We start from the raw sequence: 20,087 nt of genomic DNA on the forward strand, positions 1-20,087 counted from the left end.
AAATGTAGTTATTTATTTTGCTGGTCCAAGCAAACAATAAAGTACTCACAGCAGTGTGCTTTGCTTATACGGCATACTGCACATTTTTGCCAGTGAAGTCACTCATCTGGGTATTTCATGCACACAGGAAATTTGCATATTGCCTACTGTAAAAATGGTGTGAGTTGCAGTAAGCTATTCTAAATCTGTCTAACCAGAGTCTAGACAGGGCTATTCAGCTTCGATTCTTGGTGAATAGGCCTGGTCTAGACATTGGGAGCAAATTAACTGATCTTTTAGTTTGCCTGAATTTGATAAAACATTGTTGAAAGTGCCAGAACAGATCTTAAATCGAACGATTCTTTTCTCTTTTGAATGTGAATGCCCAGCACATTCATAAACACTTATAAAAGTAATGAAATAATATATGAAACATTCATTCTGCAGTGCATCCTACAAAACAAACTGATTAAAAAAAAAAATTAATTTTTATTCCAGTGTTGTGTAAAATATCTTAACTTTAAAGCCGTTAAAATATAACTTAAAAAAAAAACAATTAAAATAAAACACTTACTTACTTAAAATGTAAATATTTGTTTACTTGCATGCCATGTGACCAGTTATATTTGTATTTTGTGTAAACATTATTATGAACTGTAATAAATTAATGGTAAAATATGTTATAACACGCAGCATTTAAAATGTGTTATGAGAAAAAATACCTATAATGGCATTTTCTATTTAAACATTTTTATTTTTAATACAAAAATACAAAAAGTTATGCATCATTTAATAATTAAAAAATATATATATATATTGCATAGGCCATATGTCCTTTTGAAATGTTTCATTTTTATCTCCTAGTCACTCAGAACAACCATTCTGTGGTTGCCAGAACTAGTAAACATGCATTTGAAAACATAAGATGTATCATAAAACCCTAACGGATAACAAAAAAAATAAGAAGAAACAATGAAAAACCATCAAATATGAGTTGTCACATAGGTGAATTAGGGAATGTCAATTTTCAAATAATTTTCAAAAAATTACATGATGTCCAATTAGATCTATTACAAATTTTCACCATAAATAGTAAGGTAAATTACGTTAACCAAATAGCAGGTTTTTATCATACAAAACTATTAATTTTTTTGAAGCATCTAGGACTTAGCAACATCTAATAAATGTCATGCTCAGTCAGTGACTGTGCTGGTATTTCCTAATATTATTATTGTTGTTGTTTTAAATATTGGTGTATTTTCTTGTCTTATTTGGAAGCAGATAGCATACTGTATTGACACTTTTTGTTTTTCTAATTCAAAGTGGTTCATTCTTTCTGCACCAGCTTTCAAAAGTCCTGAACAACAGAAATCCATGTTTTCTACTTAATGTCATATAAGTGCTGTTGCTCCAAATATTACAAATCACACCACTAATGCACAGACTGACAACCTCATCACAAACGTATTCAAGCGGAGTGATATAATACAATTCTGTATTTCAGCATTTTTGGAACACCACTCAGCCAAACAAATTTGAGGATTGGAACTTACTGTTGTATAATATACATAAAAAAAATGTTTATTGTGTAATTTCACATGTAAAAATCTAGATGCTCTAAGGCAAAGTACCCCAGCTAAATAGGGTAGAAAATGTAACTGATATCACCATACTTCTTAAGTTGACTTTGATTGGCATTATCTAATTAAATATGACCGTTCTTGGACCACAAAACCAGTCTTAAGTCGCTGGGGTATATTTGTAGCAATAGCCAAAAGTACATTGTATGGGTCAAAATTATTGATTTTTCTTTTATACCAAAAATCATTAGGATATTAAGTAAAGATCATGTTCCCTGTAGATATTTTGTAAATTTCCTACTGCAAATATATCAAAACTTAATTTTTGATTAGTAATATGCATTGCTAAGAACTTCATTTGGACTTTAAAGTTGATTTTCTCAGTATTTAGATTTTTTTGCTCCCTCATATTCCAGATTTTCAAATAGTTGTATCTCGGCCAAATATTGTCCTATCATAACAAGCCATACATCAATGGAAAACTTCTTTATTCAGCTTTCATATGATGTATACATCTCAATTTCGAAGAATTTACCCTTATGACTGGTTTTGTGGTCCAGGGTCACAAATATGCTCTCATTTGCATTCATTTCTAGAACAGAAATATGAACATTGGATGAAGCCAGGATTCATTCAAAATGCTTTCATTTTATTAACTTATTGGAGTCTTTCAGAAGGGATGTGATATTATCGCTTCATACATTTAGAAAATACTGTCAACAGAAAATGTAACCATGTTTTTAGGAATACATGGGAATAAAATCAGGCAAACGAACATACTGTTCTCTTCTGTAATAACCTTTAGAAAATTGATAGGTATTAAACTGTAAAAATTGGTGTTCTGAAGTGGATATTTTTGTCTGCATGAGATTGAAACGGCCTTTAAATGTGTATATATATTAATTGAAATCTATAGATGAAGTAGATAAAGTGCAAAGTGTATTTTGCATGTTTATTTTCCACTAATCTGATAAAAAAAACCACATGAAAAGCCCAAACTCTAAAAAATGACCAGTGCATGAAATAACCGTGTTTTTCCTTAAAAAAAAAGACAAAACATGTATTTTCTAAAATCAGCCATTGTGTTACTTGACGGCCATAACATAATTATCGTTTTGGTCAAAAATTCTGCATTGTGCTCTGCTGTTTTGTATTATATAAATGATTGGTTAATGAGATGCTATTTTTCCTGCTCTGAGGCGAGGATAAGGGCTGAAGGCTTCATTGGTAGTCTTGTCTGCAACTGTTTAGTATTCCGCCCAGTGCTTTGGAATACTGGGGCTTCAGTAAGCATACGTTTCTTCAGAATGCTAAATGAGGTTTGTGTTGACAGAGGAATGGATCAAGGCTGAGGGGTATTAGCCAGGTGCTGGCAGTGGAGGGATTCAGCCTGACACGCCACATCTTAAAGTTTTATAACCAGCGCACATCAATCTGAGACATCTATCTTCCTCCATATAGCACATCCATCTGTCACAGGACAGGTTTCAAACGTGGGCTAATTTGACAGAATTTGTTATGCTGTCTGGGTTAGTGCAACTGAACAGGTGAATTTTTTAGTGCTTTGATTGCTGTGATTAAGGTGGGAAGACACTGTGTGATTTGTCTTGTAGTTATGGCGATGCGGTGATGGAACTGGATGACAGCATCGGTCAGATTCTGGCTCACCTGGTCAGTCTGGGAATCCACAACAACACATTGGTGTTCTTCACCTCGGATAATGGGGCAGCAGTGATGTCTGGACCGCATCAAAGTGGGAATGCATTTACACTTCTCCACCTTATACATTAACACACCAAAGAGGGCTTCCACAGTTTTTTGGGGGTGTTTATGACACTTTTTTTTCAGTAGGGGACTTGCAAGAAATTATTTCAAATTTTTTATCCAAATAATTTCTTGCAATTCCTCTGCTGATGGTGTAGGTTTGTTAGACTGAGAAGGCTGAAGTAAATTTTTTGTAGTATTTGTGTAATTTAAAAAAAATGTTTTTTTACATAATTGATTTGAGCTAAATTTAGTCTTTTCTTTTGATGTTTCTTAATATAGATCCTTATATATTTTTATCTCTCTGCCTGTTGCATAAATTCGCAAGTTTGTAACAGCAAAATTAACAATATATATAACCATATAAACGTTGTTGTTATTCTTATTTTATTATTATTTAACTTTTAGGGATAAAGTGTTGCTTTGAGCTTCACTGAGCGACTTTCACACACTACCGATAAATTCAATTAAGTTAAAGCTATGATGTGTAACTTTTTTGATTAAAAAATAGCAGAGTGCAAAAAAAAATCTTCCAAACCATGTCTTTAGCCGTATGCACTTGGATAAACCCATAATAATTATTTTAGAGCTTTCAGGGAGGATTTAAACCACATTTATCAATGTAGATGTGCGGGGACGAAGCACAACCATGTTATTTTTTTTTTTTTACAGCTAGACACCCAAAAGTTACAGAGTGTAGCTTTAAATGTGTGATTAGTTTTAGTTCATTACCCTCCAGTTTGTATTCCTAATAAATATTTAGAGGAAGTTCGAGCTCGTTGGTCTTCTGTGGCATTTAGTGAACCAGCACTAAGTGCAAGCTTGAATCAAACCTGCATCACCCACATGAGTGCAGCTTTTCAATATATCTGAATTATGTGCAATAACTGCTAGGCTTCGGCTCAGATGTTTGTGCTAGTTTTCTTAGTTTTATTTTCATTGTTGGTCTATGGACACATACGCCAGTCAGATATATTTTAACATTACATTGTGTCGTTTTAAGAAAGGTGGTGTGAATTTTAAATGCTAAGTTTAGAATACTGTGGCAAGTTTTAAATGTTTTTTATTTTAAGACCATTGCATTCTGTTCTATCTTCTGCTCTCTCAATTTATCTTTCATTTACACTCTCAATACACCTATTCAGTTTCTTTGAGTCACGGGGCTCTTTTGTAAAGATTATTTGTTAGAGAAGAATTGCCATCACTGTACTCCACAGATGAGGCTTTGAGTTTAAGATTCTCTTCTGTCGTTTTTCATCCTCAGGCGGGAGCAACGGGCCGTTCCTCTGTGGGAAGGAGACTACGTTTGAAGGCGGGATGAGGGAACCAGCCATTGCCTGGTGGCCTGGACGGATCCCTGCTGGCACAGTGAGAATGATCCCAAGCTGTTAAAACTTAAACCAAACTTAAATGTAGAAGTCCCAATTGTGCTTTCAAGTTCACCGTATTCCATCTTTCCACAATCTCAAAATGCATCTTACACATTTCTATCCATTCTAAAATCAAACTAAGAAAAAACATTCACCTTGCATATTTGTGGATAAAACAAATTGAATTTTAATTAAGGGATAATACCCATCCAGCCGGTTGTTATTATTGTGCAATATCAGAGCTTCCATGAAGAGTGGCGCAGTTCATAGTAAGTGGCTTTGAGACAAGATAACAAACAATTTAAAACAAGACGAACATTCCAGGGTACAGACATACCACTTATATGCACCAAATAAAACAACAACAATCATTCTGACAACAAGACCAACACTATAATAGTACGACTGAAGTACTCCGATTTTATTTTCAATACAGTCCATAAGTGCAAGATGGTACCAGGTGCATTTGTATGAAACAAGACAGAGTAAATGAGCAATGTGATGCGAGAGACATTAAAGAAGCGCTGGCCTCAGACATCCAGATGAGTGGTCCGTTAATCAGCATTACTATTGAAAACAGTCATTATGAGGAATAACAGTCCTTGGAATGTCTTGGCTGACCAATCAGAATCAGGCATTTCAGAGAACTGTATAATACATTTAACAAGGTTGATCAGATCTTTGCTACCATTTTTTTTGGGTACCAATATTTTAAAAATGGAACTGGTTCTTATAAAAATCAGCTCCTTATTTAAAATATTGGAACCAAATAACAGTCATGATGCAGTTCAATTTTAAAGTTTACCTTTAAAGGCTAGCTTTACCAAATATCTTCTATTTATTCTTGAAATTCCTTATGATTCCCAGCCCTGGTCTCCTTTCCTCCCTTTTTTTTTCCTGATCCGCTGAAGCTGTGTGCTCTGCAAATGACTTTTAATTGTATTAGGGGCAGCTGTGACATGGGGCTGTGGCGTGGAGGATTTTTGGAGGAGGGAGTGCGGGAGCCGCGCTAAGCCTGCCCCCGGCTCATATTTGAGGGGTGTGCAGGGCCCTGATAGCACAGCGGAGTGACGAGGGAGAGGGGGATTGGGAACGTCTTAAGCGGCTAATCTGTTTGTGTGTTTGCTGAGGTTGGATTGAGCTGTAATGAGGGCTTCTGTATCTGAATATGCCAGGCGTGCCGGATAAAGAACAGAAAGGGAGAGGAGAGCAGAGAGGTGTGCTGGGGTATGTGGCTGGGATAGAGGCGTGTGGTGTGCCAGGTGTATGGGCAGTGCCAGAGTGGGATAAGCAGGTGTTTCACACTGTTAATGTTTGTCTTGCAGCGACAGGCTGGATTTTGCCCTGTCCTGCTCCGCTCGAGTGTGGCTCTTTGTGATATGCGTGTCTTCTCGTCCATTTCTCTCTTGGGAAGCATTGATGCCCCTTTTTGTTTTACTAAATGATGTGGGGTTATATATTTATTGCAGATTTACAAACAAATCGAATCAAAAATGTATTCACAAATAAAGAAACAAATTAATATTGTGTTTCTCAGAAATTCATGAATAATTTTTATATATCTAGAAATGAATTAAATTTTTGTATAGCTATTTTGTGTTTTAGAGGATTTCCTTGCAGTTTTGCTTTCAGAAATAAATCCACAAATAAATGTGCACAATTCTACAAACGCATGGGAAAGAATAATATAAATAAATGCTAGCAAGAAACCAAATATTGAAATAATAATAATAAGCATTGATGAAATTAAAACCCAGATTTTTTTTTAAAAAAGGAAAAGAAAATAGAAAAAAAATTAGATCTCAAAAATTTCTCTACAAAATGGTCATGTAAATGTATGATTATTTTTTTGGCAAGCAACGGGTTAAAGGGTTACTCCACCCCAAAATGAAAATTTTGTCATTAATCACTTACCCCCATGCCGTTCCAAACCCATAAAAGCGTCGTTCGTCTTCGGAACACAATTTAAGATATTTTGGATGAAAACCGGGAGGCTTGTGACTGTCCCATTGACTGCCAAGTAAATTACACTGTCAAGGTCCAGAAAAGTATGAAAGGCATCGTCAGAATAGTCCATCAGTGGTTCAACCGTAACGTTATGAAGCGACGAGAATACTTTTTGTATGTGAAGAAAACAAAAATAACAACTTTATTCAACAATTCGTCTCCTCTGTGTCTCTCCGCATCACCGTAGCGCCATTTTGGAGAATATCTGCTGAACGCAAACTGCGTACGCTCTTCTGTGTCACAATGCGACACAATGATACGTTTTCTACGTGTATTTACGCTTTGATTTGAACGAAAACAGCGCATCCGTGCAGCGTAGCTGACACAGAAGAGAGTACGCTGCTTGCGTTCAGCGGATATTCTCCAAAATGGTGCAACGGTGATGCGGAGAGACACAGAGGAGACGAATTGTTGAATAAAGTCGTTATTTTTGTTTTCTTCGCGTACAAAAAGTATTCTTGTCGCTTCATAACATTACGGTTGAACCACTGATGGCAGTGGTAAGCACTATTACCTTGTCATAGTGTTTTATAATTTATACAGAACTGTTATATATGCAAGTAAAATAAATAATAACCATATTAGAATAATATATTACCTTATTTATTACTTATATTAGCGCTTCATCATTAACATATCATACATACAGTGGGGCAAAAAAGTATTTAGTCAGCCACCAATTGTGTTCCGGCCTCTGTCCCAACTCTTCTTTCTCTCTGCCTTTCTCTTCATTTACAGAGATGTTAGTGTGGTTTATAATAAACCTGCGAGTACAGATTAGAGCGGGAACTGAAGAAACGCGCCATCATGGTTCTGCTCTTATAAGTGGCCTCCCTGCCTGTTGCGCTCTGTGCCGTCTTGACAAGGTTCACGCATGAAGAAGATGATTTTGTGTGTGTGTGCTTGCGTATAACTGCGGGTTGCAGCATGGGTTGATGTATTACAGCTTAAACAGTCTTGAGAATCTAGACTAGTGACATATAAGCCAATATTAGGATTATTAATTATAATTTATGATGGATAATTGTGCTTGCCTATCCAATTAACTATATAAAGCCTACTGTATCATATTTGATGTGTACATTTCTAAGGCCTCTAAATTGTAGACCTAATCAAAGCTTTGCTGAAAAACCTGTTGTATGCTTTATTTTGACTGATAATTTATACTTTTTATGCTATTAAAAGGACTTTTAGTTTCTTTCTAAAAACATCCCCCTTCAGGTCGTGGTACACGTGTCTTTTGACATTTTTAATGATTTTTATAAAGTAAATATAACAGTAACATAATATTTTTAGTATTATTTCAAGATAAACACTTACTGGACTGAAACAACTTGATTTTCCATATATTGTTTATTATTATTATTATAATTTTATTTTTTTAAATCATTTTAAATTGATGCATTAAGCTTTTGAGGAATGTTTATTATTACATCTCTGTTATGATTGTATGCATTGCTTTATATGTTTTGCTCCCCACAATAAAAAGTACAGAACTTTGTTCATAAAACAAAGCTTTTAAATTTCATCTTACAAAGACATATGTAGAGATCTAGAGTGACAACTGATCTTTAGATGCCTTTTATTCAAAATAGTCTGGTATTGTATAGTTATAATGATATCATTGAGATACGTTCTCAGATTAAGCTATCAGAAATTCATCATATCTTTTGGCCATATAAATATCAGCAACTGCACCAAAATGCATATTCTTGCATTTTGCAAGTTTGGACCTCTGAAAAAAAATTGGTGTTTTTTTTTTTTTTTAATGAACTCCATATTCTATATACAAGGTTAAGAGACAAATTAGTTAATTTTCAACCAGTTTTTATTGTTACAATGCCGGAAGTGTATGTAAATTAACGATATGTACTCTTTCTCCCTGCGCCCAGATCTGCCAGTTTATAGAAAAAAAAATACTGTAACTCCAATAATTTTCCATTAAATTCAAGCCAAAATTAAGCCTTAAAATAGTTAAGGGACATGTATGATATAGAAATGGAAAATTTACCAACTTGACCAAATCATTTGTTATCATTCAATAACAATTTATTATTCCTCCCAAACCAAGAGTTCTGTGTGTGATACTAGTGATTTATTCCTCAGGTGAGTCATCAGTTGGCCAGTGTGATGGATCTCTTCAGCACAAGTCTTTCTGTGGCTGGTGTTCTTCCCCCTGATGACAGAGTCATTGATGGTCTCGATTTAAGTCCTGTCCTGATTAACAACTCACTGCTTGACAGGTAACCACCTCAAAGCAAGTGTGACTTTCATTCACATTTGATTTTTATTATTGTGGGTGGGTTGGTGGTCAGTCGAGACTGATTCCTAAAATATCTCTTGCCAGAATGTCCTCTGTTGTTTAATGCCCTTACACTACAAATATGATGTGGCCATTACTGTCTCAGTCCAGCTCCAAAGATGATTTGACTGACCATTACTTTGCTGCTAGTATATAGTTTCTGTAGGTGTTCTTCTGGGTAAAAGAGTGATTTTGAGAGAAGTTAAGGTCTCCTGTTAAAGCCACTACCTGGAGGCTTTGAGAAAGGGACCATCCTTTTGCAAAAGGTGTTTTACTGAACACATTGTCAAAATGGGATGAGACATGGTGGGCAGTATTGGCAACTGGAATGACTTATCATCACAAGATTCTCATTTCATACCCAACAGACCCATCTTCTATTATCGTGGCAACCAGATGATGGCAGTGCGGATCGGGCAATACAAGGTGCACTATTGGACTTGGAGCAACTCATGGGAGGAATTCAACACGGTGAGTGATTGCAAATGTTCAGTTTCTATTTGTTTCAAAATTACCTTTTTTATGATAAAGATTTTGGTCATATTGACCACCTCTAAGTAGTTTAAACAGTCACATAGTGCTTTAATCCCCCAGTGAGCAAGCCAGAGTTGACAGTGGCAGGGAACGAAAAACTAGCCAGAGAAAAAAAAACATCACTACTACTGTTGCTCATAGTTAGGGTTAAAGGTTAAGGATGCACCAATTTTGGCTAATACCAATAAGAACATTATTTTAATGTAATGGCCAATAACCAGTAAATTGTGTATATTTAAATTTGATACAAATTTGTCTAAATAAATGGAAATGCCAAGAATAAAAACACTTAAAATCAATAACTTTAAGTGCTAGAATTGAATTTAGGCATCACAACATTACAGTGTTCAATATGAAAAATTTATGTTTTCAGAATTGCTGAAGACTACATTTAACAGCATGATTAAATTATTGGTGTTTTAAAAAATGAATTGGCAATGAGCATTATATCATTGTAAAAGTAATATAAATATAGCAGATGTAACCATGGACAGTTAAAGGGATAGTTCACCCCAAAATGAAATTTTCATAAATTACTCTCACCCTGTATATGGTGTGTGATTGTATGACACTTTTTCTTCTGTGAAACGTTTTTTTTCTCTCTCTATACAATGGAAGTCAGTGGTAACATTCTTCCAAATATGTGCTTATATATTTCACAAAAGAAAGTCAGTAATACAGGTTTGGAACGACATAAGGATGCATAAATGATGATATAATTTACATTTTTGGGTGGACTATCCTTTTAGATATCTAATGTATCATGTATCAACCAATACAGTAAATTACAAAATCTTTAATATTGCCCAAATAATAGATATTGTACAGATATATATATCTATAAGGGATTTTTAAAACCTCATCTGGTGCTGTTTGTACTATAGATGTGAATGACGCCTTAATTTGTCTGGCTTTTCAGTTGATTGATCAACATTTAAGCGGGCTAAAATATCCCATTGATTTACAATGAAATACTTTTTAACTTGCAACCACCTAAAACCTATCCAAAACACCCCAGCAACAACTCAAACACCTTAGCATCATGGTGGCAGCATTTGTACAACCATTCACATTTTCTTTGAAAAATGTTATAATCTAGATATTGTCTCATGTTCCCCTGATTTCTTGCCTCTTGATGCAGTAATTGCATTCCAAAATGCACATTAGCACGTTAATGTTATCTGAAAAAAACAATGCCTTATCAAATAGACTTGAAGATCAGGCAGTAATGAATATTAATGGAGCTAATGGAGCGGGACCACTTCTGCAAACACGCTTCATCTATTAGCGCGCTATTCCAGCAGCATCCCTCATGCTGTGAGTTGCGTTCTGTCAAGCCCTCGGGGACACGTCTGTCTGTCTCTCATACCCACTACACACGCTCCGTTTCCCATTAAAATCACACAACACACATACACGCAACCCCTGTCCGCCGTCAGCCTGGGCCACGGGCTTCTTCTCCGAACGCGAGGGTTTGTTTTATGCCCCATCGGTTGCTTAAATTGCTCTCTCCTGGATGGCCGCTGAATCAATAGCAGCCCCCTTTATCAGCTCATGTGAACTGGAGTGTAACTTCACAAATAATGGTGGCTGATTGCTTGTGAGCTGCCAACAAAAACTTGCAACCACCTAAAACCTATCCAAAACACCCCAGCAACAACTCAAACACCTTAGCATCATGGTGGCAGCATTTGTACAACCATTCACATTTTCTTTGAAAAATGTTATAATCTAGATATTGTCTCATGTTCCCCTGATTTCTTGCCTCTTGATGCAGTAATTGCATTCCAAAATGCACATTAGCACGTTAATGTTATCTGAAAAAAACAATGCCTTATCAAATAGACTTGAAGATCAGGCAGTAATGAATATTAATGGAGCTAATGGAGCGGGACCACTTCTGCAAACACGCTTCATCTATTAGCGCGCTATTCCAGCAGCATCCCTCATGCTGTGAGTTGCGTTCTGTCAAGCCCTCGGGGACACGTCTGTCTGTCTCTCATACCCACTACACACGCTCCGTTTCCCATTAAAATCACACAACACACATACACGCAACCCCTGTCCGCCGTCAGCCTGGGCCACGGGCTTCTTCTCCGAACGCGAGGGTTTGTTTTATGCCCCATCGGTTGCTTAAATTGCTCTCTCCTGGATGGCCGCTGAATCAATAGCAGCCCCCTTTATCAGCTCATGTGAACTGGAGTGTAACTTCACAAATAATGGTGGCTGATTGCTTGTGAGCTGCCAATCGATTGTTTGAGCTCGCCTCTCACGCCGAGGACGGAGAGGATTGGAAGCTGGAGTCTAGTCCTGATGGTTAATGTATTTTCGGGAGGTTTCACCTGCTGCTGTAGAGTTACACACAAATTCAGATGCGTTTTTGGCACATCAATTTACCCATCGTTTTTAAGCTCACAGCACTGAAATTGATTTGAATGATTGTGGGTGCCATCAGAGATTAGGCGATCAACTTTTTGCACAGATTTAGGCAGTGATCCATACTGCACTACTCTGAAAACAAGGCTTTTTCACCCTTTGGTTTGTTTCCTGTTAAACTCGGTTGAAATGATGGCTTAATAGTATCGGTCACTTGGGTGAATTCCTCTTGAAACCTGTGCGGATCAGCGAGGTGTGAAATGAGAAATTTCACAGTGTAAGTGCTTTGCATCCGATGATCCTCTGCGCCACACTTTTGAGCAACAATATGAAGATACCTGAGAATTCTTCTCTTAAATTACACCTTTCACCAGTTTCACTGTTCTTAACCATTAGAAATCTGAGCATTGATTAACGCCTGGGCTTTGGGAGAATCTGTTGTTTTTTGGCAGCCAAGGGTCATGGTTTTACATGGTTTGAAGTCACATTTATTTATATAGTACTTTATACAATGCAGATTGCAAATGCAGTTTCAAAGCTTCACATTAATAAACAGGAAAATAATATTAAAGTTGAAAAATTCATCAATTATGAAAGTAATTTAATTTCAGCAGTAAAACAGCTCAACAGAAGACAATAGTATCATTATTCAGCTCAATTCAATTCAGTGTTGTTTCATGTACTACATTGAGTACAGGCAGTGTACTATGAATATTGTTGGCCCTTTGACAAACTGCTTTTCCTCTTTTATAAGTTGCTTCGGATGCTTTGCTAAATGCATAAATGCTAATTCAGTTCAATAACTGTCAATGTTGCAAAGTTCATCAATTATGAAACAAGTACAATTCAGCTGTAAGCAGCTCTAGAAGACAGTAGTGTCATTATTCAGCTGAAGCCAGTTCAATATTGATTAAATTCAGTTTAACAACTGTGTCAGTGTTGCAAAGTTAGTGTTATTATCCAGCTCAATCCATTTCAAATTTTGTTCTCAAGCGATAGTGTCTGTGCAGTTAAATTGATAATATTACTGAATATTAATTGTGTTTTTAACACCAACTGTGCAAGCCAAAGGTGACCGTGGAAAGTAATCGAAACTTCATCAGTTGACAGTAGTGGGGAAAAAAAAAGGAAAAGAAAACTTATAGGGATAGTTCAACTTTAGTTGTTCCTCATTGACTTGCATAGTGTTTTATTTTTCTTTCCATACTATGGAAGTCAATGGGGACCAGCAACTGAACCCTTGAAGTGCTGAACAACAAACTTAAAGCAACATACCAGTGTTTCTTACAGGATTTTGTTTTTGTAACTGCACAGAAAGAACCCCCAAAACTAAAATTTGTGCCTCACAATGTGCTAAACGATAATCCATAATATTTGTTTTGTTTATTACGTTTTGGGATATGTATTTTTAAGCACACATATGATTAACTAGTTATAATTAGACTGATTTTCATTTGACTAACCTCACATATGTGCATTTTTAATATTGCATTGCATAACATTTGCACTTCTTTCATCCTTACAAGACATACATAAATGTAATGTGAAATTACGTTACGTTACATTACATTACATTGTATTGTTTGTAGTGCCCAGTCAAGTACCCTAGTCAAAAAATTCACAAAAACACTTGGCTAGTATGTTTAGGAAATATCACACAATCAAAAGTGTGACAGCATAATTGGTAGTAGAACAAATGTTGTTAATGAACAGTTCAGTAAACAAGCTGTTAATATTACAATACAAAACAAATTCTAAAGAAACCAAAGCATCACTTTTTGTGTGGGACAGAGTTTGAGAGTTGAACAATTTCATCAATTTCCATGATTCTTTACTCTGAGATTTCTGTTTCCCTTTTTTTTTTTCATTGAATATCCGGTCTCACTTGGGAATTCACATTACGGAAGTTAAATTGGTTGTGAATGCCATTTCATGCTGGCTTTAATCCAGAATATGTTTAAGAAAGTTTTTTTTGAGCATCAACAAATCCAAGTTATTTGATGTTCGTGCACATTTTTCACAGGTGATCCACTTGCCCGCCTTGCTGTTTCTTTCACCATGCTAACCTGCTCTCGTTTTTCAGCGGCACAGAGCCGCCCGCGCTGCATTATTAATAGAGAAACGCTGTTGCCTTTGCTCCTTGGGCGCAGGCTGAAGCACTCTCTCCAAACCTTGTGGGATTTGGACTGTTTCATGCCTGTAAGATTAGTGCACACAGACTGCTTCAAAAGACAGAGAGCAAGTTGCAGGCCAGATCATAGGGGACCATGTGCTGCCATGAAGCGTGTGTGTGTGTGCCACAGCTTGCTACCCAGTCCCTGGGTGACACAACACAGTCTTTTATGTATTCACAATCGCCTTATAAATGACCCCCCAAACATATGCTCTTGTGAAGAACACCACAATATTAAAACAATGCTCATTTGGAAGGAACCTGTCTTACTTCCCAGTTCCCACAGGGCACAACACACACAAATAAAGCCCTGCAGTCTTTCTGGCAGACAGGATTCACAATAGCCTCTAGCTACTGAAAACACACACACACACACATACCCCAACGCTTCTGTAATCTTATTTGCTGTGCTTGTTAAGGCTTTGATGAATGTAATGATGGTTTGTAGAAGTTATAGCAGCTAGTAGACTAATCAGTCAGTTCTGCCACTAGCTGATGCTTTGGGACTGTCTTCTTGTGGATAATGTGACTTCAGTTCTGCTTGTTCTGTATGAAGATAGCCACAGATCTATTGATAAATAATCATACATTTAAATCGGGTGAGCAGTTAAATTTCAAGTGAAAATTTCATTTTGACTCTCTATACAAAAAAGTGGATTGCTTAGTAAATAAACAAAATCAACATTTTTAGCTGCAGACCTCTGGTTGAGACACTCAATGAAATTCATGCAATTTGTCAAATAGTTTCAAAATAGTTTATTTAATCAGAATGCACTTACTTTGAATAGTTGTTAAATGAGAAAATGTTTTTGCTCCCACAAGGTGTTGTTACATCTACCAGCAGGGACTAACTGGACCATGCTGCTAACCAGCCAAACATTGACCCATTCTCATATTAGTCGTAATTTACATAACATACAGCATTCATTTACAAAACATTGACTCTATGAGTGTTTTGAATAGTCGCCTACTAATGTTACTCATCTCATCCTCTTAAATGAATTTGGTCAGTTTCAGCTGTTTATTCATCTCTAGTAAGTCGTGAGTTCAGTCAGGTGGTTGTTTAAGGAGGTAGATCAATGTTCTCACCTTGTTTTCCAAACAGGGTATAAACTTCTGTCCTGGTCAGGAGGTTCCTGGTGTTACCACACACACGCAAGAGGAACACACCATGCAACCACTCATCTTCCACTTGGGACAGGACCCTGGGGAGAGATACCCAATCAGGTAAGGGGTTAATAATTGGACACCAGATGTCAAGAACCACACTATTCAATATGAATTCAGTACCATAAGCAATTCAGTTTTTATGTCAAATAGCCCCTGTGAAGAAAAAAAAATGTCTAATGATTCTGAAAAAATTAATTTAACTTCAATTGTATTCATAATAAGCAATATAAAACATTACAGATACAGGTAAGTGCCATGTGGTATGCAAAAATCGTTAAATTACATTTAAATATTTTGGTATCGTGACTAACATGCAAATTGTTGCCCTCTTCTTGCTGTCAATTCCAAACCGAGAACCCTTGAGCAAATATCAAGCTTCCACATCCTTTGAAAAGGGCATGTTTTGCATGTTTTTTGCAAAAGATTTGTGCCTTTATGCCAGTATTGAAAAACTGAGAGGCAGTGAATCATCGAGAACCGTTTAGTTATTGCATTGTTATTCCCTAAATTGAAAACAAATGGAATTCTTAGTTGCCTAGAGATGTTAATTCTCTTTCAAGTTCTTGGTCTGCACTTGATTTTCTGTAGGAAATTAAATTAGCTTTCCACTTTATTATTCTAATCCTACTGTAGTGCACAGGTGTATTGATAGGGGCCGTATCGTCGCATCATAAACCTTATTGCTGGCGAATTGTATAAACAAGAACGAAACCACTGATTCCACTGAATCAGCCATCCGATTCAAACTGTAATGAAGCATTGAAACTACATGGACACGAAGCTAGAATGAGTCCACGGTCTGTGACATGTTCGTCCGTCTCGGCTCTGCACAGCTCTGTGTACATCAGGAGGGACGAGGTTCTGGATATTTGGGGTCGATAGTGAGGCACAGCTGCTGATTGATCGTGCAGTCTGTAGAGGGTTTATCAAATGCGACTCTTTGTGAGCTGAAGATGACTATCTGTATTCATCGGCTGTTGACTAGAAGTTAAAATGGCAAGATAGAATAGTTATGATGGAAACACAAAAGACATCAACTCTCTAGGGAAAACACAGACTGATCAGATGTAAATGTATGTGAGGAAGATCAAACTGATTGGTGGGTCAGCAATTGTTCAATGGCATTTCCAAGGCAAAGTTATTATAGTTAAGTAAACTGAAACAAAGATCTAAAACTAATTCCCAAAAATTAACTAGAAAAACTAAATAAAAGCTTTTCCCCTTTGTTTTTAATACTTGGGTCTAGAGTTAATGGCGTGTCCAGATGGGTGGCATGGAGTGGACCGATCCACTCTTAGGTAGCGATAACAGGGATAACAGTGACTGTTTGAGAGCTACCGAGCTTGATTTTTTTAGTCAATGTGTATTCTTAAACTGTAGTGTTTGTCGACATCAGCAGTGTCTCATTCATGAGACTACGCTTTATCCTATGAAATCTGCAGGCTTGTAATTATTCATGGCATTGTGTGACCTTTTCCTTTGAATTTTGAGTTTATAACACAAATGCCATCCATTCTTACTGTAAATGTGTTAGCAGACCTCTTATATCAAACTTTGTGAATCAAATCAGATTCAGTTTCAAAATTGTGAAAAAAGTATATTAATTTACAAATGATTTGTATATGCATAATGTATTGTGAGCTTACAAAAGCTAAAAATACCCCATAAAACCTCCCAAAAACCTAAAAATAAGCCCTGTAATTGTGTCTCCAATTGGGGAATTCAGACCAATTGTAATAATAATAGCAATAATATATTTATTATTATTATTTACTGATATTTATTGTAATTTCAGTATTGTAACCTATTTATTGTGTCTTTATTGTGTAAAGTATTGAGAACAGAGTTTTCATTTACAACATCAGCATGTTTTTTCTGCGCTGACATGACCTGCCTTTATTTTGATTTGTTGCTGTTTATTTCTTCAGTAAGATTAGCCTTTGCCCCCTCAAGCCATCTTTCCCACTCTCATTCTTTATCTTTCTGTCTTCATCTGTCCTTATCCTTCTCTCTGTCTCTGTCTTTTTCTCTCTTTCCAGTGCGCAAACCCACACACACACACATATCGCTGTCTTTGTTATTCACTGAATGTTTTGGGGGGCCTACTTTAAAGATCAGAGAGAGCTGCAAATCCATTGCTTTCAACAGAGATGCTGCATTGCAAGACACAGAGGAAAGTCGCAAGGGTTTCTAAAAGCGATGCTTCACATGTGACAAAAAAAAACTTTTCTTTTTTTTTTTTTTTACTTTTGCTGCATTGCACTCTGAGGTGCTTCAGATTGGTGGGTCCAGCTTTCAGGAATCAAATTCACTCTTCTCCCTTGATTTCAAATTGACCCGGATTCAAATTTTTCCACACCTGCCAAACACGACTTACACATTACTCCTTCATTGTATGTCGACAAGCACTGCAAAATTAAATATTTTCAAAATCAATTTGATGAACAACAAATCAACTAATCTGTCTTAAGGAAGCCCTGTGTAATTCGGTTGCTCTTGTGTTCAGACTGCATGACTCTCAAGCATTTGGAAAAAAATAACATTATATAACACAATAATTATAATAGAATGGAATAGAATAGAATACGTCAAAAATTTAATTTAGTTCACCTGTATAATTGCTTCATATTAAATAGTAAACGTAATAGTAACCATTGTAATGTGTGTGTGTGTGTGTGTGTGTGTGCATTTGGCTGAGATACAACTATTTGAAAATCTGGAATCTGAGGGTGCAAAAAATCAAAATACTGAGAAAATCGCCTTTAAAGTTGTCCCAATGAAGTTGCATATTACTAATCAAAAATTAAGTTTTTATATATTTACGGTAGGACATTTACAAAACATCTTCATGGAACATGATCTTTACTTAACATGATTTTTGACAGAAAAGAAAAATCTATAATTTTGACCAATGCAATGTTTTTTTTGGCTGTGGCTAAAAATATACCCAAGCGACTTAGGACTGGTTTTGTGGTCCAGGGTCACAAATGTCTTTCATGATGCCTCTTTTTCACTCTCTTTCTCGTTAAATAGTAGTAGATTCTCTTCCATCACGCTGTTGTTGTTTTTTTTTTATATCCCTCCACTTTCTTGAAGAGAGACAGAGTAATTAATGTTGTTTTTCATCTTCTGCCTCTTCCCTGCTCTGCTGGTTTCAAGCACTAACTGTGAAAAAAGAAAGATTCATCCAAAAAAAAGAAATCAATAGCTGTGTTGAGCGCTGGAAAGGAGAGAGCTGTTAGTTTGACCATCTTCATCCTCCTTATCTTTCCAGTTTACAGTGAATGTTTTCGAATAGGTCAGAACGGTCCAGATCCAAACACCAACCCCTCCTCATTCTTCCATTCTTTCACTCGTTCCTCGTCCCCTGTGAATCTGTGTCAGGCTGCTGACCGTCTGCTCTTCTGTGCACCCAGCTGGAGCGGTCGGCGCTCATTAATCTCTGTCTACACCTAAAGAGCCACTTAAGATGATGTAGAGCCTGTCTATGCACATACCTCCAGTCCAGCGGCAGACTGACAGCACATCCCCACTGTCCCCAACAAGCCTCACACTACACACTTAGTATACGTGAAGAAACGAGATAATCCAGTTAATTAAATTAAATGTATTTCATCTCATTTGATGATTTTGATTTTTTTTTTTTTTTTTTTTTTTTTTTTTGGAATTTGATAGATACAAAATCAAAAGACACAGTGAACTATTTTTAAAGGTAAACTACCTATTTTGTCCACCTCAAAAAAGTTATACATTTAAAGAAAATGTCATTTTGAATGTGCTTTTTCTGTGCTTTTGAAAAACACGCGCATCAGATGAAGACATATCAGTATCTTAGAAAAGCTGTTTTTCTCTACATCAGGTCTTCCATCATGTTGAGATCAAATGACTAGCTGTCTAAAAATCTAAACTCCTGTAAGCTGAAACAAAGAAAATATGAGAATTTATCATGTGTTTTTTATGCAGCTACATGTTGTGTTAGAATTCTCGATTTTATGGTTAGAATTGTCAGCTTTTATATTTATACATTATCAAAGTGTTATTTGTCGAAGTTTGGTATATATTTTAAAATAATTTTAAAGCGTAATTTTTGCTGTAATGCTTAAAGGGGTCATATGATGCGATTTCAAGTTTTCCTTTGTCTTTGGAGTGTTACAAGCTGATTGGGCATAGATAAGATCCCTGAAGTTGCAAAGACTAAAGTCTCAAAACCAAAGAGATATTCTTTATCAAAGTTAAGACTCTGCCACCCCCCCCTAAAACAGCCACGCCCCCAACATATCTACCTCACTATGTGGAAATATTTGCATAATGCCGCCCAAATGTTCACGCAAAGAAAGAAGGCGTGGCTTCAGTAACCGCAGTTAGTGTTGATGCAGCCATGTCAGAGAGACGCTGTGTGTTTCTAGGCGAAAGCAAAAGCACTTTATTTAGCCTTCCGAAAATAGATTCATTTAGGAATCTTTAAGATTACTTACAACAGAACAGCAATGCATTTTATGGACGACCGTTTCGTGAACCTAGGAGAGGAGGTAATTCTGACTTTGCTATGACAATCTGGTGCTTCTGAATCAGCTACTGTTTTGTTATTAGTTTAAGTATTTGCTATTGACTGTTCAAATGCGGAGTTTTGCGCATCGTGTGTGTGTGTGTGTGCATGCGTGTGTGTGTGAGAGTGAGAGACAGGGTCACATCACAGTGGAGTCCGCTGTCTTAACAGTGGCTTGTGTACTGCAAACACCAGCTTCATCACTGTGTCTGTCACGCGACTCTGTCTTTACATTGATTTTGAAAGATGAAGCTCGCGATTATGGTAAGGGGTGTTACATTTCCGA

The 20,087-nt window shown here is 36.5% G+C and overlaps 1 protein-coding gene across 1 annotated transcript in view; it reads left to right on the forward strand.

The window, feature by feature from the left end:
- LOC107561424 (N-acetylgalactosamine-6-sulfatase-like) overlaps positions 1-20,087 on the forward strand; it is a 38,368-nt gene that overhangs the window by 1,683 nt on the left and 16,598 nt on the right. The window contains exons 3-7 of the mRNA XM_016245867.1: positions 3,142-3,312; positions 4,588-4,691; positions 8,807-8,943; positions 9,371-9,473; positions 15,191-15,312. Coding sequence (XP_016101353.1) covers positions 3,142-3,312; positions 4,588-4,691; positions 8,807-8,943; positions 9,371-9,473; positions 15,191-15,312 — 637 coding nt within the window. The remainder of the gene's footprint in view (positions 1-3,141; positions 3,313-4,587; positions 4,692-8,806; positions 8,944-9,370; positions 9,474-15,190; positions 15,313-20,087) is intronic.

Source organism: Sinocyclocheilus grahami, unplaced genomic scaffold, assembly GCF_001515645.1.
Source record: "Sinocyclocheilus grahami isolate Dianchi unplaced genomic scaffold, SAMN03320097.WGS_v1.1 scaffold772.1, whole genome shotgun sequence".
NCBI lineage: Eukaryota > Metazoa > Chordata > Actinopteri > Cypriniformes > Cyprinidae > Sinocyclocheilus > Sinocyclocheilus grahami.